This window comes from Bombina bombina, chromosome 5 (genome assembly GCF_027579735.1).
Source record: "Bombina bombina isolate aBomBom1 chromosome 5, aBomBom1.pri, whole genome shotgun sequence".
Taxonomy (NCBI): domain Eukaryota; kingdom Metazoa; phylum Chordata; class Amphibia; order Anura; family Bombinatoridae; genus Bombina; species Bombina bombina.
The window spans coordinates 126020907-126045457 of NC_069503.1; the positions used below are offsets into that span (position 1 = coordinate 126020907).

General features: G+C 41.7%; 1 protein-coding gene across 1 annotated transcript in view; it reads right to left on the minus strand.

The window, feature by feature from the left end:
- The window catches only part of SMARCC1 (SWI/SNF related, matrix associated, actin dependent regulator of chromatin subfamily c member 1), a gene marked incomplete in the record, with an annotated part of 306811 nt that overhangs the window by 256390 nt on the left and 25870 nt on the right, over positions 1-24551 (minus strand). The window contains 7 exon segments of the mRNA XM_053713684.1: positions 3672-3793; positions 13636-13754; positions 16059-16184; positions 16308-16383; positions 16982-17051; positions 18310-18379; positions 18589-18681. Of these exon segments, the coding sequence (XP_053569659.1) occupies positions 3672-3793; positions 13636-13754; positions 16059-16184; positions 16308-16383; positions 16982-17051; positions 18310-18379; positions 18589-18681 (676 nt within the window).

The window sequence follows — 24551 nt, forward strand, 5'->3', positions numbered from 1 at the left end:
AGTGAGAATTATGTCCCACAAGTTTCCATTGCTCTAAAGCCACCACTGCTCTACTGAAGACACTGATATGGACTACAGCTACACCCCAGAACAAAGCAGCCCAATCTTGTACTAATAAAAAATAAAGTTTTGCTTGAAGAATCTATTACTAACACCTAGCTCTACCCCTTCCTTGCTCTAAAGTAGGCAAAGAGAATGACTGGGGTTAGACGGAAGGGAGGTGATATTTAACAGCTTTGACGTGGTGCTCTTTTCCGCCTCCTGCTGGGCAGGAGTGATATTCCCCAATAGTAATTAGATGATCCGTGGACTCATCGTGTCATTAGAAATGTAATACTTTTTTAATAGAGATCTGGTTAAGTTTGCATCAATATTTCTTTCTAAGCAAAGAATTGGAAAAGTAAAGATATCGCTACTTTACAAATATGGATAAGAATCTCCGAATTGTAGAATAAAAAGTTTCATTTATCAAAAACAAGACACTTTGGAAGTGGAGATTGAATTAAAAATCGTACAGGATCATGTGCTACCCCCATCATAGCAAGATTTCATATGTTGCGATTCTCCCCCTCAAAAGCCTTTCACTTTATGCGGGTGTATAGGATTCTTTTTAAATGCCGAAAGTGGTTTACTATTTAGCAAAATGCCCACCATATTTTGAGCTATTTACTTTGCTTTGTTGTTTTGTTTTAAAATGTATTATGACAGTTTATGAATGTTTTGTTTTTTTAATCCCACACTTGGGGACAGTTAGGTCTTCAACTGGCTAGTTATTAGTATACCTTTACACGTTTTGATAGACTACCTTTGTGATTTATAGAGCTCTATACAAGGTTACTGTATTATATGTTGTACTGGGATAGTGGAAATCAACTCAGTTGACATCTCGCTTTTACTTTTGACCTGGTTTAAAATCTGAATGTATCACTGTTTTTACAGATCACAGAAGATACGAGTAGTTATTTCACTATGTCAGATATATATTGCGAGTATTGTTTATTATATTCAAGAATGGAAGTGTTTTATTTCTCCTTTTGACTCAAGCAGAACTATGATGTGGTTATTTAAAGAGCTAGACAATTTTAACTTAAAATAAAACACATAAGCAACTTGATTGAATAATTGGTTTTATTGTTCTGTATATCCAATCTCATGTGTCATACTATGAAAGGTTTTTCATTATGTAACACTTAAAATTGTAATAATATATATATATTTTTAGGAATCTACATGTATATTGCGTGATCAAGAAAGTATGATATTCTGTTATAAGTAAACTTTAAGGGACAGGAAAGCACAACATTTTCTCTTTCATGATTCGATAGAACATGCAATTTTAAACCACTTTACAATTTACTTCTATTGTGATCTTTGCTTTATTATCTGATTTGATGATGAAAAAGCATTGCACTGCTGGAAGCTAGCTGTACACATCTAGTTAGCCAATCGCAAGAGACAAGTGTGTGTAGGCACCAATCAGCAGCAGCTCCCACTAGTGTAGGATATTTGCATATTCTTTTTCAACAAGGGATACCAAGAGAATGATGCACATTTGAAACGAAAGTGACTTACAAAATTACATACTATAGCTGAATCATGCAAGTTTAATTTTGACTTTCCTACCCTTTAACATTTTTCAATAAACTGTGGATTAAAAAATAAATTATAGGGACTGATAGAGTTTAGGCTGATACATAATGCAAAGAGGCCATCTAGATGTATTTTATTGAAGGGACAGTGTCCAGTGTACACTATAATGGTACTTTTTAATCTTTGGCCAGTGACCACACAGTCTAACCGTATCCCCAAGAACATGTTTCTCCCCACACCCCATGTAGGCAAAAACGATGTTTGGAAGTTTTAGTCATTTTGAAAGGGCCGTCTGATCGCTCCTACACGTGAATTCACTATTAAACTGGGTTTGTGTAAGTGACTGGGGGCTGCGAATCACGCACAGATGACGCTTGTGCACTGGGTTTCGCGCATTGCGCTCCAAGTTACATTGCAGACCTGAACAGAAAATGAAGAGGAGACACAAAAGAAAAAAAAGACAGTCTGCAAGCAAGTATACCTCTGGAGTATTTGATTTTATATTTTCTGAGAGTAGCAGCAGCTTCTAAGGTGTGGTCTTATTAGTAACAGCAGACAACCTACAGGGTGGAAAGCGTGTCTGCAGAGAATGCTGTTCTGAAATAAGAAGCTGCAGCCACTCATAAAATATAAAATCAAATACTACAGAAGTATCCTTGCTTCAGACAGTCAGTTACTTTAATTTGCCCTCATCACTTCCTGTTCAGCTCTGCAGTGTCACTTAGAGCACAATGCACAAAAGCCGTGCACAACTGAATCGTTAAAGGACCAGTCAACACAGTAGATTTGCATAAACAAATGCAAGATAACAAGACAATGCAATAGCACTTAGTCTGAACTTCAAATTAGTAGTAGATTTTTTTTCTGACAATTTTAAAAGTTGTCTTTTTCCACTCCCCCCTGTACCATGTGACAGTCATCAGCCAATCACAAATGCATACACGTACCATGTGACAGCCATCCAGAAATGCATACATACTTATTCTTGCACATGCTCAGTAGGAGCTGGTGACTCAAAAAGTTTAAGTATAAAAAGACTGTGCACATTTAGTTAATGGAAGTAAATTAGAAAATTGTTTAAAATGGCATGCTCTATCTGAATAATGAAAGTTTAATTTTGATTGAGTGTCCCCCTTTAAGGAACTTGCAGCCCCCAGGGAAATTGTCACATGTAGGAGGGATCAGTTGGCCAAATCTTCCAAACATCGATACGGTTAGACGGTGTGGTTACTGGGCAAGGATTAAAATAATGTAAGTACTTTTTATATTGTAGAATGTCCATTTAACTTTTTGAAGTTCAATAAACTAAGTGACATTGCAGACCTGAACAGGAAATAAAGAGGACACAAAAGAAAGACTGTCTCCAAGCAAGGATCTGGTCTGGTCTCCCTAGCTGCCCCCTAGCTCCTTTACAATCCATAATGAATGCCTCTGCCAGGCTTAACTTCCTTACACGTCGCACTTCATCTGCCGCACCTCTCTGCCAATCCCTTCACTGGCTTTCTCTTGCCTTAAACACAACATTCTCACTCTGACACACAAACCCCTCAAATATCATTGCTCCCCCCTACATCTTAGAGCTTGTCTCCAGATACTCTCCCTCCAGTCCCCTTCGCTCTGCTCATGATCTCCTACTCTCCTCCTCTCGTTACCGCCTTCCATTTTTACAATATTTCCAAGATTTCTCCAGATTGGCTCCCATCTTATGGGACTCTCTGCCTCGCTCCGTAATACTCTCCCCTAGTTTTAAAAGCTTCAAGTGCTCCCTGAAGAATCTAATATTCAGGGACGCATACAACCTACATTAACCTTCCTATCTCCACTGCTATCCCATTAAACCCCATAGCATGTAAGGCTATGAGTCCAGTTTGTAGTCCACCTTCATAAGAGACGACTACAATAGTGCAACTCTCGGCAGGACCCTCTACCTATTTGATCCCTGTAATTGTTTTTTTTATATACCACCTATGTTCATAGCGCTGTGGAACCTGTTGGCACTCTACAAATACCTAATAATAAAAATAATACGTTTTTGTACCTTTGAACAAGCAACGACTGCCCAACATCCAGCAAAAACTTACCATTCTTTGGAAGCAACACCTCTTCCATATTTGGAACTGGTGTTGGATCCTCCATGTCTTTGGTAAGATCTTCTTGCTCCTCATCCTCTTTAGCCCATCTCCTCTTCCCATACAAGCCTTGCCTGAATCAATTAAAAGGAGATAACAAGCAAAATGTTAGAGACTATGGATTTCAAAGCAGGACTGAGCTTTATCCTTAATGCAGGAAACTGCTTTAAAAAAAAAATGATTAACTTGTACTCAAATATTGCATTTAAAATGTACTACTCAGTCTTCGGTATTTGGTCTGGAACAGTATTCCTCTCTGTGGGATACCTTGTTTTAAGACATTGGTTTCTACTGGAAGTGTGCATAGCTGAATACCTGGATCTTCACACTAAAGTACCCAAGTCAATTTAATAATAAATCAGCTTTATTTTAGAGTGTTGGGACTGGAGAGTCCACCCCTCACATTTTTGTAAATATTTTATTATATCTTTTCATGTGACAACACTGAAGAAATGACACTTTGCTACAATGTAAAGTAGTGAGTGTACAGCCTGTATAACAGTGTAAATTTGCTGTCCCCTCAAAATAACACACAGCCATTAATGTCCAAACCGTTGGCAACAAAAGTGAGTACACCCTTAAGTGGAAATTTTCAAATTGGGCCCAGTGTCAATAGTGTGTGTGTGTGGCCACCATTATTTTCCAGCAATGCCTTAACCCTTTTGCGCATGGAGTTCACCAGAGTTTCACTGGTTGCCACTGTAGTCCTCTTCCACTCCTCCATGACGACATTACGGAGCTGGTGGATGTTAGAGACCTTGCGCTCCACCAGCTTCCGTTTGAGGATGCCCCACAGATGCTCAATAGGGTTTAGGTCTGGAGCTCAATAGGGTTTAGGTCTGGAGCCATGCTTGGCCAGTCCATCACCTTTGCCCTCAGCTTCTTTAGCAAGGCAGTAGTTGTCTTGGAGGTGTGTTTGGGGTCGTTATGTTGGAATACTGCCCTACGGCCCAGTCTCCGAAGGGAGGGGATCATGCGCTGCTTCAGTATGTCACAGTACATATTGGCATTCATGGTTCCGTCAAGGAACTGTAGCTCCCCAATGCCTGCTACACTCATGCAGGCCCAGACCATGACACTCCCACCACCATGCTTGACTATAGGCAAGACAAACTTGTCTTTGTACTCTTCACCTGGTTGCCGCCACACATGCGTGACACCATCTGAACCAAATAAGTTTATCTTGGTCTCATCGGACCACAGGACATGGTTCCAGTAATCCATGTCCTTAGTGTACTTGTCTTCAGCAAACAGTTTGCGGGCTTACTTGTGCATCTTTAGAAAAGACTTCCTTCTGGGACGACAGCCATGCAGACCAATTTGATGCAGTGTGCGGCATATGGTCTGAGCACTGACAGGCTGACCTCCCCCCCCACCCCATTCAACCTCTGCAGCAATGCTGGCAGCACTCATATGTCTATTTCCCAAAGACAACCTCTGTATATGACACTGAGCACGTGCACTCAACTTCTTTGGTCGACCATGGCGAGGCCTGTTCTGAGTGGAACCAGTTCTGTAAAACCGTTGTATGGTCTTGCCCACCGTGCTGCAGCTCAGTTTCAGGGACTTGGCAATCTTCTTATAGCCTAGGCCATCTTTATGTAGAGCAACTATTCTTTTTTTCAGATCTTCAGAGAGTTCTTTGCCATGAGGTGCCATGTTGAACTTCCTGTGACCAGTATGAGAGAGTGTGAGAGCGATAACACCAAATTTAACACACCTGAGACCTTGTAACACTAACGAGTCACATGACACTGGGGAGAGAAAATGGCTAATTGGGCCCAATTGGAACATTTCCACTTAGGGGTGTACTCACTTTTGTTGCCAACCGTTTAGACATTAATGGCTGTGTGTTTAGTTTTTTTTCAGGGGACAGCAAATTTCCACCATTATACAGGCTATACACTCACTATTTTACATTGTAGCAAAGTGTGTGTATGCGTGCGTATGTGCGCGCGTATGTGTGTGTATGTGTCACATCTGCCTGAGTGGAAAGATATAATACATATTCCACAAAGCAAATGCACTCACAAGTCTTTGGTTGAAGTATGTTCAAAATGTAATGAAATGTTTGAGGAAAACTTCCCCTTCATCAGCATGATTACACTTATGCACCTATGGTTTATTGTACAACAATGCTCAAGTAAATTACTAACTTGGCTGGTTATCAGTTACGGTTACCAGCCGTTATGTCCATTCAGTAGTGTGTAAAATATTCTTACATGAGATGGCCATTTTTTATGTTTACTCCTGGTGCATAGTGTTACAATGTTGCATCGCATTACTTGTTTTGTTGCAATTACCGTTGATGCAGTTCGCAAATACAATACATTCTGAATTTGATTCTGTATTACATGGGCTATAACTGTTAATGTATATTTTCTAGCAATGCTGATGGACTATTCTAAGCTGTTTTTACTTTACTTTGACTTGTAAATATTCTAGGTATTGAATTTTTAATCACATTGTTTTAGGTGTATATGGGGTGAACTGGGTTTAATTAATGGTTTCATTTATTGTTTGTATTTATATTTTGCATTCTGTCTACATGTGAAAGGGATTATAAAATGTTATAGACTGTATTGAAGAAGGCTCGACATGTGAGCCGAAACGACGTGAAAAAAGAAAATTTATGCTTCCCTGATAAATGTATTTCTTTTTTGACACTATGAGTCCACAGATCATCTCAATTACTAATGGGATGTTCACCTCCTGGTCAGCAGGAGGAGGCAAAGAGCACCACAGAAGAGCTGTTAAATAGCTCATCCCTTGCCTCCCACTCCAGTCATTCAACCTAAGATAGGAAGAGAAAGGGAAAGCCAAGGTGCAGAGGTGTCTGAAGTTTACAATAACCCACAACCTGCCTAAGAGAACAGGGCGGGCCGTGGACTCATCGTGTCAAAAAATAAATTTATCAGGTAAGAATAAATTTTCTTTTCTTTTTTAAGACACAATGAGTCCACGGATCATCTCAATTACTAATGGGATTCAATACCCAAGCTAGAGTACACAGATGATACAGGAGGGACAAGACAGGGTACCTAAACGGAAGGCACCACTGCTTGAAGAACCTTTCTCCCAAAAACAGCCTCAGCCGAGGCAAAAGCATCAAATTTGTAAAACTTTAAAAAAGTGTGAAGAGAGGACCAAGTTGCAGCCTTGCAAATCTGTTCCACAGAAGCTTCGTTTTTGAATGCCCATGAGGAAGCAACAGCCCTTGTGGAATGAGCCGTAACCCTTTCAGGAGGTTGCTGTCCAGCAGTCTCATATGCAAAACGTATGATGCTACTCAACCAAAAAGATAGATAAGTAGCCGTAGCTTTCTGTCCTTTACGTTTTCCAGAGAAAACCACAAATTAAGAAAACTGACTAAAGTCCTTAGTCGTCTACAGGTAAAACTTTAAGGCACGGACCACGTCCAAATTGTGCAAAAGTCTTTCCTGCTTAGAAAATGAATTAGGACACAAAGAAGTCACAACAATCTCCTGATTAATGTTTTCCGATCAGAAACAACCTTAGGAAGAAATACTAATTTTGTACCCAAAACTACCATATCTGCATGAAAAATAAGATAAGGAGACTCGTACTGTAATGCTGAGAGTTCCGACACTCTGCAAGCAGAAGCAATAGCCACCAGAAATAAAACCTTCCAAGATAGCAACTTAATATCTAAGGAATGCATAGGCTCAAAAGGAGCCCCTTAGTCCCCAGAGAAGCCACCTTCTAGTCCCACAGCCCCAGTGCCTGCTCACAATGTGCTGTCAAAGGATCCCCTTCCTTTATAAATATACACTGCTCAAAAACATAAAGGTAACATTTAAACACAATGTAACTCCAAGTCAATCACACTTCTGTGAAATCAAACTGTCCACTTAGGAAGCAACACCGAGTGACAATCATTTTTACATGCTGTTGTGCAAATGGGATAGACAACAGGTGGAAATTATAGGCAATTAGGAAGACACCCCCAATAAAGGAGTGGTTCTGCAGGTGGTGACCACTTCTCAGTTCCTATGCTTTCTGGCTATTGTTTTGGTCACTTTTGAATGCTGGCGGTGCTTTCACTCTAGTGGCAGCATGAGACGGGGTCTACAACCCACACAAGTGGCTCAGGTAGTGCAGCTCATCCAGGATGGCACATCAATGCGAGCTGTGGCAAGGAGGATTGCTGTGTCTGTCAGCGTAGTGTCCAGAGCATGGAGGCGCTAGCAGGAGACAGGTCAGTACACATCAGGAGATGTGGAGAAGGCCATAGGAGGGCAACAACCCAGCAGCAACCGCTACCTCCGCCTTTGTGCAAGGAGGAACAGGAGGAGCACTGCAAGAGCCATGCAAAATGACCTCCAGCAGGCCACGAATGTGCATGTGTCTGCTCAAACGGTCAGAAACAAACTCCATGAGGGCCCAACGTCCACAGGTGGGGGTTATGCTTACAACACCAAGATTGGCAAATTTGCCACTGGCGCCCTGTGCTCTTCACAGATGAAAGCAGGTTCACACTGAGCACATGTGACAGACGTGACAGAGTCTGGAGACCCCGTGGAGAACATTCTGCTGCCTGCAACATCCTACAGCATGACCGGTTTGGCAGTGGGCCAGTAATGGTGTGGGGTGGCATTTCAGCCCTCCATGTGCTCGCAGAGGTAGCCTGAATGCCATTAGGTATCGATATGAGATCCTCCGACCCCTTGTGAGACCATATGCTGGTACGGTTGGCCCTGGGTTCCTCCTAATGCAAGAATGCTAGAACTCATGTGGCTGGAGTATGTCAGCAGTTCCTGCAAGACAAAGGCATTGATGCTATGGACTGGCCAGCCCGTTACCCAGACCTGAATCCAATTGAGCACATCTGGGACATCATGTCTCGCTCCATCCACCAATGTCATGTTGCACCACAGACTGTCCAGGAGTTGGCAGATGCTTTAGTCCAGGTCTGGGAGGAGATCATCCGCCACCTCATCAGGAGCATGCACAGGCGTTGTAGGGAGGTCATAAAGGCACGTGGAGGCCACACACTACTGAGCCTCCTTTTGACTTGTTTTAAGGACATTACATCAAAGTTGGATCAGCCTGTAGTGCGTTTTTCCACTTTTAATTTTTAGTGTGACTCCAAATCCAGGGGTTGAAACATTTGATTTCCATTTTTTAATTTGTGTGATTTTGTTGTCAGCACATTCAACTATGTAAAAAACAAAGTATTTCATTAGAATATTATTATTATTATTATTATCATCATTTATTTGTATAGCGCCACCAAATTCCGTAGCGCTGGGTACAATGATAGGGGTATACAATGACAAAGATTTGTGATACAATACAAAACATAACAATACTAAACAAATCTAGCACAGGAGGAAGAGGGCCCTGCTCCGGAGAGCTCACAGTCTATAGGTTTAGGGTGCAGAGACATAAGGTTGGGATAGCTTGTTACATCGGTTGTATTTGCAGCAGTGAGTCAGGAAGTTCATGTACATGTATAAGATTGGTTCGGATGCGGGATGGAGGAGAGATGGTAAGCCTCTCTGAATAGGTGGGTTTTCAAGGATCTTCTGAAGCTATACAAGGTTGGAGACAGTCTGATGGAGCGGGGTAGAGAGTTCCAGAGGACAGGAGCAGCACGTGCGAAGTCTTGGAGGCGGGAGTGGGATGTAGAGATAACAGGAGTGTAGAGACGTAGGTCAGAGGATGATCGAAGAGGACGGGATGGGGAATATTTCACGATGAGAGAGGAGATATAGTTGGGAGTTAGACTGTTGAGTGCTTTGTAGGTTAGGGTTAATACTTTACATTTTATTCTGGAGTGTATGGGGAGCCAGTGTAGAGACTGGCAGAGCGGAGCAGCTGATTTAGATCGTCGGCTTAGGTGGATGAGTCTAGCAGAAGCATTCATAATAGATTGGAGGGAGGAGAGGCGGTGTTTTGGAAGGCCATTTAAGAGTAGATTGCAATAATCAATGCGTGACAGGATGAGGGAATGAATAAGTATTTTTGTAGTAGTTTGAGTAAGGAAGGGACGAATTCTGGAAATGTTGCGTAGGTGTGACCGGCAGGATTTGGTAAGCGTTTGTATATGTGGGTTGAATGTGAGTTCTGAGTCTAGTGTGACCCCAAGGCAGCGGACCTGGGGTGAGGTGTTGAGAATAGAGTCTACAACCATCAGAGAAATGTCAGGTGTCGGATGTCTCGAAGAGGGGGGAATAAGAAGCAGCTCAGTTTTGGACAGATTGAGTTGGAGGTAGTGTGAAGAAATCCAAGAGAAAATTGCAGAGAGGCATTCAGAAATCTGGTTGAGTAAAGAGGGAGAGCTATCAGGAGAGGAAAGATAGATTTGGGTATCATCAGCATATAGGTGGTACTGGAATCCAAAGGAGGCTATAAGTTTTCCAAGGCAGGATGTATAAAGAGAGAAAAGCAAGGGAACCAAGACAGAGCCTTGCGGTACTCCAACTGAGAGAGGCATAGGATCACAAGATATGTTGTTAAAGGAAACTGAAAACGAGCGGTTTGAAAGATGATGCAAACCAGGAGAGGGCTGTGTCTTGGATGCCAAATGAATGTAGTATTTTTAGGAGGAGAGGATGGTCAACTGTGTCAAAAGCTGCAGACAGGTCAAGAAGAATTAGTAATGAGTAATGGCCTTTTGCTTTGGCTGATAACAGGTCATTTGTTACTTTAGCAAGAGCGGTTTCTGTTGTGTTTAGGGCGGAAACCAGATTGTAGTGGATCAAGTAAGGAGTTAGTTGTGAGAAATTTAGTTAGCCGATTATAGACTAGTCGTTCCAATAATTTTGAAGCAAAGGGAAGGAGACCGGTCGATAGTTAGAAAGCGTGGAGGGGTCAAGCGAGGGCTTTTTTAGGATTGGTATGATTGACGCATGCTTGAATGTGTCAGGAAATGTGCCAGCAGTGAGGGATTGGTTAAAGAGATGAATTAGGGTAGGGGTTAGTGAAGCAGAGAGAGGGGGAATAAGTCGTGAAGGAATAGGGTCAAGTGGGCAGGTTGTGAGATGAGCCGAGGATAGGAGTGCAGAGACTTCTTCCTCTGTTACAGGAGGGAAATAGCATAGATTTTTGTTAATAGAAGGGGTGGGTAGGATTGCTGGGTTTGCGGGGTGCAGATCTCTTTTCTAATGGTGTCAATTTTATTTTTGAAGTGATCAGCAATAATTTGAGCAGTGAGGTTGGTAGTGGGCGGGGGGGCAGGCGGACGTAGAATGGAGTTAAAGGTTGAGAACAGTTTTCTGGGGTTGGATGCGTGAGATGACACGAGAGAGGAGAAATAGACTTGTTTTGCCAGGCTGAGCGCAGAGTTGTAGGACTTAAGGGTGAATTTATAATGTTGGAAATCAGCAAAGGTGCGTGATTTCCTCCACTGCCGTTCAGCGGCCCGTGAGCATCGCTGAAGATATCTGGTCATTCAGATCTAGGATGTGTTATTTTAGTGTTCCCTTTATTTTTTGGAGCAGTGTAAATAGGAATTATGTCCCAATAAAGTGCTTCACTTCATCTGAGATTCCTCTTTCAGACCCAGAATAAAAGTCAGCACTTACCTTTAAATTGCAGCTCAGCAGGATTTTGAGGTCCTCTCCCTCACATAGTCCTGTGGAAAGAATAAAGCCTGAGTCATCTTACTTAGGCTATTAGGATTAGGGCAGCATCAATGTATGGGAGGCGCAGTGAGAATTATGTCCCACAAGTTCCCATTACTCTAAAGCCACCAAACGCACTACTGAAGAGACTGATATGGACTACGGCTACACCCTAGAACAAAGCAGCACAATCTTGTACTCTTGATTGAAGAATCTATACTAACACCTCACTTTACCACTTCCTATCACTAACGTAGGCAAAGAGAATGACTGGGGTGTGAGGGAAGGGAGGAGATATTTAACAGCTCTGATGTGGTGCTCTTTGCCTCCTCCTGCTGACCAGGAGGTGAATATCCCATTAGTAATTAAGATGATCCGTGGACACATTGTGTCTTAAAAAAGAAAAATAGTTACTGTCCCTTTAAATACAAACTGTTTTCCTTTCTACTGCAAAGCGTCCGATTTCCTTTTTAAGCAAAAAAGATAGTTAATTTTACTCCCCAAAGAACCTCTGCACACCTCAGCCTACTGAGGTGCTCCTACCGTGCTAACCAGTAACCGGATCTCACAGATGAGCCGTTCTGTCACTCAATGTTTTCAAGCTTCTCAAAACCGGGAATACCGTGTCTGTACTAGAAGTGCATGAAAACTGTAACATGCAGCTCTAGAACAGATAGATAATTCCCCCAGACTAATGTCGCACTGATCCTCTCACAACAACAGCGCCGTGTAAGTGGCGCACAAAATCAGGAAGTAACGCCCATCGTGGGCGTAGGCAATGCCTTTCAATCTCCTCACCGAGAAAACATAGTGAAACCACCGGAGCCATCCTTAACTTGTAATTTAAGCAGCGTAACTCCAGCCCCAGTGCCTGCTATATACAACTGCCCAAAAACTTTTTCCACATGAAAGCACAAAATGTCCCAACATAAGAGTCATCTTCCATAGAGCCCCTTATGTTCCTAAGTGCTAAACAAATATCCTGAGTCTCCTTGTGCCTCAGAAAGGTAGCACCTTAACTTCTGCCTGGCAGCAAGGCAGCTCCCAGGCTTGAGAGGTCCTCTCCCTCACATCGGCCTGAGGATGATGATATGCTGAGTCAGTAAGTACCTCAGACTGAAGGATATAGGGCAGCACAAACATGGGAGGCGCAGTGAGAATTATGCTGAGTCAGTAAGTACCTCAGACTGAAGGATATAGGGCAGCACAAACATGGGAGGCGCAGTGAGAATTATGTCCCACAAGTTCCCATTGCTTTAAAGCCACCAAAGCTCTACTGTAGAGACTGAAATGGACTACGGCTACACCCTAGGAAAAAGCCGCACACACTGGCGCACTCTCTTGATTGAAGAATCTATACTAACACCTCACTTTACCTCTTCCTATCACTAATGTAGGCAAAGAGAATGACTGGGGTGGGAGGGAAGGGAGGAGCTATTAAACAGCTCTGTTGTGGTGCTCTTTGCCTCCTCCTGCTGACCAGGAGGTGACCATCCCATTAGTAATTGAGATGATCCGTGGACTCCGGTCTTAAAAAAAAAAAATTGTTGCAAAGACCTGTGAGTGCCCTCTTTCAGATAGATATGTACATATATACATACACATTATCTAATGTGCTTCATTTTCTTGGTATCCTTTAAATGGAGCAGCAAAGCACAACTGGGAGCTAGATGAACACACCTGGAGAGCCAATGACAAGTCACATCTATGGGCAGCCACCAATCAGCAGCTAGTTTCCAGATGTGCAATGCTGCACCTGAGCCTACCTTGGTAAGCTTTTCAACAAAGGATGCCAAGGAAACAAAGCAAATTTAGATGTAAATTGGAAAGTTGTTTAGAATTGCATACTGCACGTGAATCATGAAAGTTTAGACAGTTTTCTAAGCACAAAACATGCAAGTATCATGACATGAGTAAACAAGTTGTGAGTGCAGAAGTTAACATAACCTTGGCTTAAAAGGGACATGAAACCCAATTTTTTTTCCTTTCATGATTCAGACAGAGCATGTGATGTTAACTTTCCAATTTGCTTCTATTAGCTAATTTGTTGTGGTCTCTTGGTATAATTTGCTGTAAAGAATATATAGGTAGGCTCAGGAGCTGCAAATATGCTTCATGTTATGGCTAAACCAATGCATTCAGCTAGCTCCCAGTAATGCATTGCTGCCCCTTTAACAAAGAATACAAGATAATTAAGCAAATTAAGTAGCAGTAAATTGGAAAGTTGTTTAAAAATAGTATGCTCTATCCAAATCATGAAAGAAAGAAAAATTGGGTTTCATGTCCCTTTAAAGCATGCGCCACAGTAAAATCAGATTGAAACTTACGCTTTCCTGCCTGGCTTTTTTCGGGACTCTACAGGTGTGGAAGGTGGAGAAGGAGAACGCTTCCTTTTCTTAGCACTAGCAGTGCTCTTCCGGTCTTTCCTGTCAGGACTTCGCACCGGCTTTTGTAGAAAAAATATATGTAATATATATTAGAAGCATGGACATTTGTAGCAGAAGTGTTCTATAGCTATATTAACTACCTGCCCATAAGGATATTTTATATGGAGGGGTGCTCTTACAGAGTTATTAACCCCCTATTTTACACAAAGGGAAATTAAAGTGAAACAAATGTCATGGTCTAGATAGAAAATACCATTTAAACCCCTTCGCTAGCAAGAATTTCAGAGAAAGACGCCCAAAATACCAAAGCAAAAGCATTATTGCTATCAGTTCATAAAAAAAAAGGCTCTGTTTAAAACACCTGTCAAAAATATTTTATTTTTTTTCTTCGTAGACAACCCAAGGTACTGAATTTAGGCCCATTTTGATAACTTATGCCATGGTCTCACCACCAATATATGATGTAGCGTAGTGTCCCATACCTCCCATTTCCAGAGTTTTTTTTCTGCAGGTAAAGTGCTGCCCTCCCTCCACTGCGCTATTCTGCCCACCCACTTCCCTCCCAAATCTCTGGCACAAACTGATGATTGTTACAGACAGTAAGACAGGCCGTCACTTTCTGCAATGATCTGGCAATCTGCCTTCATATGGTAAGATCTTACTCTGTTACCATATTAAGACAGATACGTGAAGCCCAGGAAGAGCAGCTCTTGGCTGTCACTTTACCAACCAGACTGCATGGGCTGCCTAAAGGTCGGAGGTATATACAGGCATGTGGTGGGCTATGTATGTCCTATTGGCGCAAACGGTTAAACTCCTCCCCAAATTTATTTCTATTGTCACATTTGCTCTGTTCTCTTGGTATCCTTTGTTAGAGTAAATCTAAAAAGGCTCATTGGAGCTCAGGAGTATGCACGTCTTTAGAACTGTATGGCAGCAGTGTTTTGCAACATTTGTTGGTAGCATTGTTATACAGTGTTGCAAACAATGCTGCCATAGTGTGCATATGCCTTTATAACTGAGCCTTCCTAGATTTACCCTTCAACAAAGGATACCAAACTAACCACATGCTTGTTTTTTGGTAACAGCTCTTTCAAACCCTCTGCTTTATAAAACAAAAAGGGGGTGTCCTCGTTACCAATAGATGAGTGACAATTACCTACCAGCTATTAAAAGGGACAGTAAACAACTTGTAATTAAGACATTTGCGATGTGCTGCAAAAATGTTTCTAGTAAAAGCTAGTTTCAAGAGTGCACTCAATTTGCATCATTGCTGAACATGATACAAGTCCCAATAGCACTTTAAAATGCTGGTGAACTGAAAATACCTAGTTATGCTTCACATGCAGAGAAAATCAGTGATAACTTACTAGAAGCATTTTTTGTTAGTAGATTTATATGGTAAATATATTTCTATCAAAAGATGTAATTTATCAATGAGCATTTAAATCTGAATGAAAGAAAAAAAAAAAGTAATCCTAGGTGAGGTCAGGAGCATGCATATGACTTTAGGAATCTGGCAGCAGTGTTTGCAACATTGTTTATAGCCATGTAATACATATGTCTATTCCCAAACTAAGACCTGATGAAGGGGCGTGTCCCTGAAACACATTGTGAGTTGGTAGTTTTGTTTGGCCAGGCAAGTGATATATGACTCACTTTTTTAGCGCTACTTTTTGTATGTGTACTAGTAATATTTACTTTTATATACCTCATTCATTTGCATTGTGAGGCACATTGACGTTATATATTATATAAGTTGTTATATGATAATTAACATTAGTATGTGATTGACTAACCTTTTATGCGATAGGTTAAATATTTTAACCTTGTTGCACTAGTGCTCATTTACATCTATATCAAGCATAAATATGTCTTTTTTTCCAGTGTTTTGTAGTTTATCCTAGTATATTAATTTTAGTCAAATGTAGTTATATTTTATCTTTTGAGATTTTTTGTATTTTATATTCTGTTTTGGAGCAGACATTTTTATTTCCAACACCGAGAATAAGCGCTGTTTTTTTTTCCTTTTGCTTGTATCAGTTTTCAACAAAACAGCAGCTGTTTACGGATTTGTGTGTTTAATTTTTATTATATTTGCAACCAATAGGTGGCGCTCTCATACTAGTTTGTTAAACATGTAATACATAGCCCGATGCACTGCTGATAGTTAGACTGAAGTGTAAACGCTCCTATCTAGCTTTATGCTTCAACAAGAGATACCAAGTGAACAAAGGAAAAAATAGTAAATTTAAAAAATAAAAAATCTCTATCCGAATGTTTAATTTTGATTTCCTATACGTTTAAAATGCAGAATTAGGATTAAAAAGAAAAAAAAAAAAATTAATAAAAACAAAAAATACCTCCTCACTCTTCAGAGAAACCCTCTGGCGAAAAGTGGTTGCTTTCTTATTTTCATCAACCTCGTAGTCTTCCTCATTCATCCATTCATTAAATAGATCAGTATCAAGAAGCCACTTTGCATGAACCTTAAAAACATTGAAAAGAACAGTATGAAATTGTATGTAGCTGATCGCGGTTAAGAAATGGCAGGCGAAGGCCTAGTACACACTATAAAATGAGGTGTTCTAAAACCCACAAGGGCTCCTTACTTTCCAAGGCTTTTCTGGAATAGGAGGGTCTTCTATTTCAACATCTAGATCGGTGGCAGGAATCCATGTGTCATAGCTACAAGGAAAGGAAGGCAGGAATTGTAACGTTAAACAAGCCATGCTCTAAACCACAACACATCTAGACAACTGGTAGCAAAGTAAATGATCTTTAGTAGAATGGTGATTGTTTTAGTCAGTGCTGAACTAGATTCATGCAGCTAATTACTATTCCTGTTTTAACAGATTTATAACCACAAACTATAAACAATTCTTCAAAATCATCACTATGACAACCACACATCTTTGGTTCGTCTGTCACCCTTTGGTCGGGCATAAAATTAATCAAACTTTTTACATCTACTTGTGACATTTTTGGAAAACTAGCCGCTATCAATAATGGAATTTCCCAAAAAGTCAATGGGGGGAGGGGGGGGGCAAAGCTGTGCTTTTTTGAACAACTGTGTCTAAGGCACTGGTTTTCAAACTTGTCTTCATGCCTCCCCAACAGGCCAGATTTTCAGGATTACCTTGCATGAGAGCAGGTAAGAACGGTTTACTAATCAGCTGATTTCACCTGTGCTCTAGTATAGATATTCTAAAAATGTGGCCTGCTAGGGAGGCCTGGTTTGAAAACCAGTGCTCTAAGGCAATACGTTTTTCATATTTCACATTACCTGTCTGGGTAGAATCCCCAGTGCACCAGAACTTGCTTATCCTTTTTTGTCATTGGTCTCAACCACTCATCTAAAAATCAAAGATTTTACAATTAGATTGATCACAGTTCATGCTAGAAATAATAACACGCGTGAAACTGTTATCCCATGTGCACAAATTGTTTCTAGTTTAAACACACAGCAGGAACATTTCTGGTTTAAGCCATCACCTAATGGAAAAATTATAGGGGAGGGGAATGTGCCCTCTACCAAAGCTGTATGAATATAGTCTTAAAGGGGGCATGGACTTTTCCTTTCAAGAATACAATTTAATTACATTCCAATTTACTTATTTTCTCTCATTCGCTTTGTTCTCTTGGTAACCTTTGTTGATAACTAAATAGGCTCAGGAGCAGCAATGCATTACTGGGAGCTAGCTGCCGATTGGTGACTGCACATAAACCTTTTTTAATTGGTTAACTTGATGTATTCAGATAGCTCCCAGCAGCGCATTACTGCTCCTTTAACATGATACCAAGAGAATAAAGCAAATTTGATAATAGAAGTAAATTTGAAAGCATTTATTTTTATAAAATCATAGTTCATGTGCTGAGCAAAGGGTTTGTTGTTATGCTTGTGAAGCAGGTCACTATTTGCCAATAAAGCCATGGGAGTTCTTGCTTTTCAGCCAGTGAGTAATCAGTCCTTAATGGGACAGTCTACTTGAATTATTATTTATTTAAAAAAAAAAAAAAAAAGAATCCTGCTATTACCCATTCCCCAGTTAAATATCCAATATGTTTATATTAATATACTTTTTACCTCCGATTAACTTACAAAAACACAAAAATAAAGTTGTGCACTTCAAAGGGACAGTCATCTGTCTTTTTAAACAATGAAAAACCATATTATAAACCCCTTTACTACCCATTCCGCAGCTTTGCACAACAAACATTGTTATATTAATATACTTCATAACCTCTACATCTCTACCTGTTTCTAAGCCCCATGCAGGCCACTTCTTATCTCAGTGCAATCTATTAGCAGTCAGACAGTGCTAGCTCAAAGATTGTGCTCACTCCAGTGGAGTTATGCAGGAACCAGCACTAATTGGCTGAAATGCAAGTTTGTAAAGAGCACTGAAACAAGGAGTCAGTCTGCAGAGGCTTAGATACAAGGTAATCAGAGTTAAAAGTATTAATAAAACAGTTGGTTATGCAAAACTGGGGAAAGGGTAATAAAGGGATTATCTATCTTTTTAAACAAAAATGTTTTAAGTAAATTGTTCCTTTAATTAAAGTTGATTTGATTGTGCACCTTGATTAAGATATCATGTACAGTTCATTTACCATCATCCAGTGAGGTAGGAATATTGTAAACATGGTGTGAAGCCTTTGATTTCTCTTCGGTCACAGTGCCCTATAGTGCGAAATAGAAAACAAATCATTAATACACTAATGTACTTATTAAAGGTGATAGGTTTTATTCCCATACAGTAAATGTATGCAAGTGTAATGTGGGTATCATTTTGTGTTTAAGGTGCTATGTGGTCTTGACAAGAGTTTAAAGATGGAGCTAAAATGTTGACCATTTTTTATACGTTTTTGCCAGGGGAAAAAACAAGTTACCTGATGACGTTTCACTATGTCCTTTAGCTTGTTTGCCAGCTTCAGTTCAATATCAGGCGAGAGGTAGACTGTCGGTCTGCTTAGACAATTGTTCTATAAAGAAAACAGAATTTATGTTTACCTGATAAATTACTTTCTCCAACGGTGTGTCCGGTCCACGGCGTCATCCTTACTTGTGGGATATTCTCTTCCCCAACAGGAAATGGCAAAGAGCCCAGCAAAGCTGGTCACATGATCCCTCCTAGGCTCCGCCTACCCCAGTCATTCGACCGACGTTAAGGAGGAATATTTGCATAGGAGAAACCATATGGTACCGTGGTGACTGTAGTTAAAGAAAATAAATTATCAGACCTGATTAAAAAAAACCAGGGCGGGCCGTGGACCGGACACACCGTTGGAGAAAGTAATTTATCAGGTAAACATAAATTCTGTTTTCTCCAACATAGGTGTGTCCGGTCCACGGCGTCATCCTTACTTGTGGGAACCAATACCAAAGCTTTAGGACACGGATGAAGGGAGGGAGCAAATCAGGTCACCTAAATGGAAGGCACCACGGCTTGCAAAACCTTTCTCCCAAAAATAGCCTCAGAAGAAGCAAAAGTATCAAACTTGTAAAATTTGGTAAAAGTGTGCAGTGAAGACCAAGTCGCTGCCCTACATATCTGATCAACAGAAGCCTCGTTCTTGAAGGCCCAAGTGGAAGCCACAGCCCTAGTGGAATGAGCTGTGATTCTTTCGGGAGGCTGCCGTCCGGCAGTCTCGTAAGCCAATCTGATGATTCTTTTAATCCAAAAAGAGAGAGAGGTAGAAGTTGCTTTTTGACCTCTCCTTTTACCGGAATAAACAACAAACAAGGAAGATGTTTGTCTAAAATCCTTTGTAGCATCCAAATAGAATTTTAGAGCGCGAACAACATCCAAATTGTGCAACAAACGTTCCTTCTTTGAAACTGGTTTCGGACACAGAGAAGGTACGATAATCTCCTGGTTAATGTTTTTGTTAGAAACAACTTTTGGAAGAAAACCAGGTTTAGTACGTAAAACCACCTTATCTGCATGGAACACCAGATAAGGAGGAGAACACTGCAGAGCAGATAATTCTGAAACTCTTCTGGCAGAAGAAATTGCAACTAAAAACAAAACTTTCCAAGATAATAACTTAATATCAACGGAATGCAAGGGTTCAAACGGAACCCCCTGAAGAACTGAAAGAACTAAATTGAGACTCCAAGGAGTCAAAGGTTTGTAAACAGGCTTAATTCTAACCAGAGCCTGAACAAAGGCTTGAACATCTGGCACAGCAGCCAGTTTTTTGTGAAGTAACACCGACAAGGCAGAAATCTGTCCCTTCAGGGAACTTGCAGATAATCCCTTTTCCAATCCTTCTTGAAGGAAGGATAGAATCCTAGGAATCTTAACCTTGTCCCAAGGGAATCCTTTAGATTCACACCAACAGATATATTTTTTCCAAATTTTGTGGTAAATCTTTCTAGTTACAGGCTTTCTGGCCTGAACAAGAGTATCGATAACAGAATCTGAGAACCCTCGCTTCGATAAAATCAAGCGTTCAATCTCCAAGCAGTCAGCTGGAGTGAAACCAGATTCGGATGTTCGAACGGACCCTGAACAAGCAGGTCTCGTCTCAAAGGTAGCTTCCAAGGTGGAGCCGATGACATATTCACCAGATCTGCATACCAAGTCCTGCGTGGCCACGCAGGAGCTATCAAGATCACCGACGCCCTCTCCTGATTGATCCTGGCTACCAGCCTGGGGATGAGAGGAAACGGCGGGAACACATAAGCTAGTTTGAAGGTCCAAGGTGCTACTAGTGCATCCACTAGAGCCGCCTTGGGATCCCTGGATCTGGACCCGTAGCAAGGAACTTTGAAGTTCTGACGAGAGGCCATCAGATCCATGTCTGGAATGCCCCACAGCTGAGTGACTTGGGCAAAGATTTCCGGATGGAGTTCCCACTCCCCCGGATGCAATGTCTGACGACTCAGAAAATCCGCTTCCCAATTTTCCACTCCTGGGATGTGGATAGCAGACAGGTGGCAGGAGTGAGACTCCGCCCATAGAATGATTTTGGTCACTTCTTCCATCGCTAGGGAACTCCTTGTTCCCCCCTGATGGTTGATGTACGCAACAGTTGTCATGTTGTCTGATTGAAACCGTATGAACTTGGCCCTCGCTAGCCGAGGCCAAGCCTTGAGAGCATTGAATATCGCTCTCAGTTCCAGAATATTTATCGGTAGAAGAGATTCTTCCCGAGACCAAAGACCCTGAGCTTTCAGGGATCCCCAGACCGCGCCCCAGCCCATCAGACTGGCGTCGGTCGTGACAATGACCCACTCTGGTCTGCGGAATGTCATCCCTTGTGACAGGTTGTCCAGGGACAGCCACCAACGGAGTGAGTCTCTGGTCCTCTGATTTACTTGTATCTTCGGAGACAAGTCTGTATAGTCCCCATTCCACTGACTGAGCATGCACAGTTGTAATGGTCTTAGATGAATGCGCGCAAAAGGAACTATGTCCATTGCCGCTACCATCAACCCGATCACTTCCATGCACTGAGCTATGGAAGGAAGAGGAACGGAATGAAGTATCCGACAAGAGTCTAGAAGTTTTGTTTTTCTGGCCTCTGTCAGAAAAATCCTCATTTCTAAGGAGTCTATTATTGTTCCCAAGAAGGGAACCCTTGTTGACGGGGATAGAGAACTCTTTTCCACGTTCACTTTCCATCCGTGAGATCTGAGAAAGGCCAGGACAATGTCCGTGTGAGCCTTTGCTTGAGGAAGGGACGACGCTTGAATCAGAATGTCGTCCAAGTAAGGTACTACAGCAATGCCCCTTGGTCTTAGCACAGCTAGAAGGGACCCTAGTACTTTTGTGAAAATCCTTGGAGCAGTGGCTAATCCGAAAGGAAGCGCCACAAACTGGTAATGTTTGTCCAGGAATGCGAACCTTAGGAACCGATGATGTTCCTTGTGGATAGGAATATGTAGATACGCATCCTTTAAATCCACCGTGGTCATGAATTGACCTTCCTGGATGGAAGGAAGAATAGTTCGAATGGTTTCCATCTTGAACGATGGAACCTTGAGAAACTTGTTTAAGATCTTGAGATCTAAGATTGGTCTGAACGTTCCCTCTTTTTTGGGAACTATGAACAGATTGGAGTAGAACCCCATCCCTTGTTCTCTTAATGGAACAGGATGAATCACTCCCATTTTTAACAGGTCTTCTACACAATGTAAGAATGCCTGTCTTTTTATGTGGTCTGAAGACAACTGAGACCTGTGGAACCTCCCCCTTGGGGGAAGTCCCTTGAATTCCAGAAGATAACCTTGGGAGACTATTTCTAGCGCCCAAGGATCCAGAACATCTCTTGCCCAAGCCTGAGCGAAGAGAGAGAGTCTGCCCCCCACCAGATCCGGTCCCGGATCGGGGGCCAACATTTCATGCTGTCTTGGTAGCAGTGGCAGGTTTCTTGGCCTGCTTTCCCTTGTTCCAGCCTTGCATTGGTCTCCAAGCTGGCTTGGCTTGAGAAGTATTACCCTCTTGCTTAGAGGACGTAGCACCTTGGGCTGGTCCGTTTCTACGAAAGGGACGAAAATTAGGTTTATTTTTTGCCTTGAAAGGCCGATCCTGAGGAAGGGCGTGGCCCTTACCCCCAGTGATATCAGAGATAATCTCTTTCAAGTCAGGGCCAAACAGCGTTTTCCCCTTGAAAGGAATGTTAAGTAGCTTGTTCTTGGAAGACGCATCAGCCGACCAAGATTTCAACCAAAGCGCTCTGCGCGCCACAATAGCAAACCCAGAATTCTTAGCCGCTAACCTAGCCAATTGCAAAGTGGCGTCTAGGGTGAAAGAATTAGCCAATTTGAGAGCATTGATTCTGTCCATAATCTCCTCAAAAGGAGGAGACTCACTATCGACCGCCTTTATCAGATCATCGAACCAGAAACATGCGGCTGTAGCGACAGGGACAATGCATGAAATTGGTTGTAGAAGGTAACCTTGCTGAACAAACATCTTTTTAAGCAAACCTAATTTTTTATCCATAGGATCTTTGAAAGCACAACTATCCTCTATGGGTATAGTGGTGCGTTTGTTTAAAGTGGAAACCGCTCCCTCGACCTTGGGGACTGTCTGCCATAAGTCCTTTCTGGGGTCGACCATAGGAAACAATTTTTTAAATATGGGGGGAGGGACGAAAGGAATACCGGGCCTTTCCCATTCCTTGTTAACAATGTCCGCCACCCGCTTGGGTATAGGAAAAGCTTCTGGGAGCCCCGGCACCTCTAGGAACTTGTCCATTTTACATAGTTTCTCTGGGATGACCAACTTGTCACAATCATCCAAAGTGGATAATACCTCCTTAAGCAGAATGCGGAGATGTTCCAACTTAAATTTAAATGCAATCACATCAGGTTCAGCCTGTTGAGAAATGTTCCCTGAATCAGTAATTTCTCCCTCAGACAAAACCTCCCTGGCCCCATCAGACTGGGTTAGGGGCCCTTCGGAAATATTATCAGCGTCGTCATGCTCTTCAGTATCTAAAACAGAGCAGCCGCGCTTACGCTGATAAGTGTTCATTTTGGCTAAAATGTTTTTGACAGAATTATCCATTACAGCCGTTAATTGTTGCATAGTAAGGAGTATTGGCGCGCTAGATGTACTAGGGGCCTCCTGAGTGGGCAAGACTCGTGTAGACGAAGGAGGGAATGATGCAGTACCATGCTTACTCCCCTCACTTGAGGAATCATCTTGGGCATCATTGTCATTATCACATAAATCACATTTATTTAAATGAATAGGAATTCTGGCTTCCCCACATTCAGAACACAGTCTATCTGGTAGTTCAGACATGTTAAACAGGCATAAACTTGATAACAAAGTACAAAAAACGTTTTAAAATAAAACCGTTACTGTCACTTTAAATTTTAAACTGAACACACTTTATTACTGCAATTGCGAAAAAACATGAAGGAATTGTTCAAAATTCACCAAATTTTCACCACAGTGTCTTAAAGCCTTAAAAGTATTGCACACCAAATTTGGAAGCTTTAACCCTTAAAATAACGGAACCGGAGCCGTTTTGAACTTTAACCCCTTTACAGTCCCTGGTATCTGCTTTGCTGAGACCCAACCAAGCCCAAAGGGGAATACGATACCAAATGACGCCTTCAGAAAGTCTTTTCTAAGTATCAGAGCTCCTCTCACATGCGACTGCATGCCATGCCTCTCAAAAACAAGTGCGCAACACCGGCGCGAAAATGAGGCTCTGCTTATGCTTTGGGAAAGCCCCTAAAGAATAAGGTGTCTAATACAGTGCCTGCCGATATTATTATATCAAAAAATCCAGATAAAATGATTCCTCAAGGCTAAATATGTGTTAATAATGAATCGATTTAGCCCAGAAAAAGTCTACAGTCTTAATAAGCCCTTGTGAAGCCCTTATTTACTTGCTGAATAAACATGGCTTACCGGATCCCATAGGGAAAATGACAGCTTCCAGCATTACATCGTCTTGTTAGAATGTGTCATACCTCAAGCAGCAAGAGACTGCACACTGTTCCCCCAACTGAAGTTAATTGCTCTCAACAGTCCTGTGTGGAACAGCCATGGATTTTAGTGACGGTTGCTAAAATCATTTTCCTCATACAAACAGAAATCTTCATCTCTTTTCTGTTTCTGAGTAAATAGTACATACCAGCACTATTTCAAAATAACAAACTCTTGATTGAATAATAAAAACTACAGTTAAACACTAAAAAACTCTAAGCCATCTCCGTGGAGATGTTGCCTGTACAACGGCAAAGAGAATGACTGGGGTAGGCGGAGCCTAGGAGGGATCATGTGACCAGCTTTGCTGGGCTCTTTGCCATTTCCTGTTGGGGAAGAGAATATCCCACAAGTAAGGATGACGCCGTGGACCGGACACACCTATGTTGGAGAAAC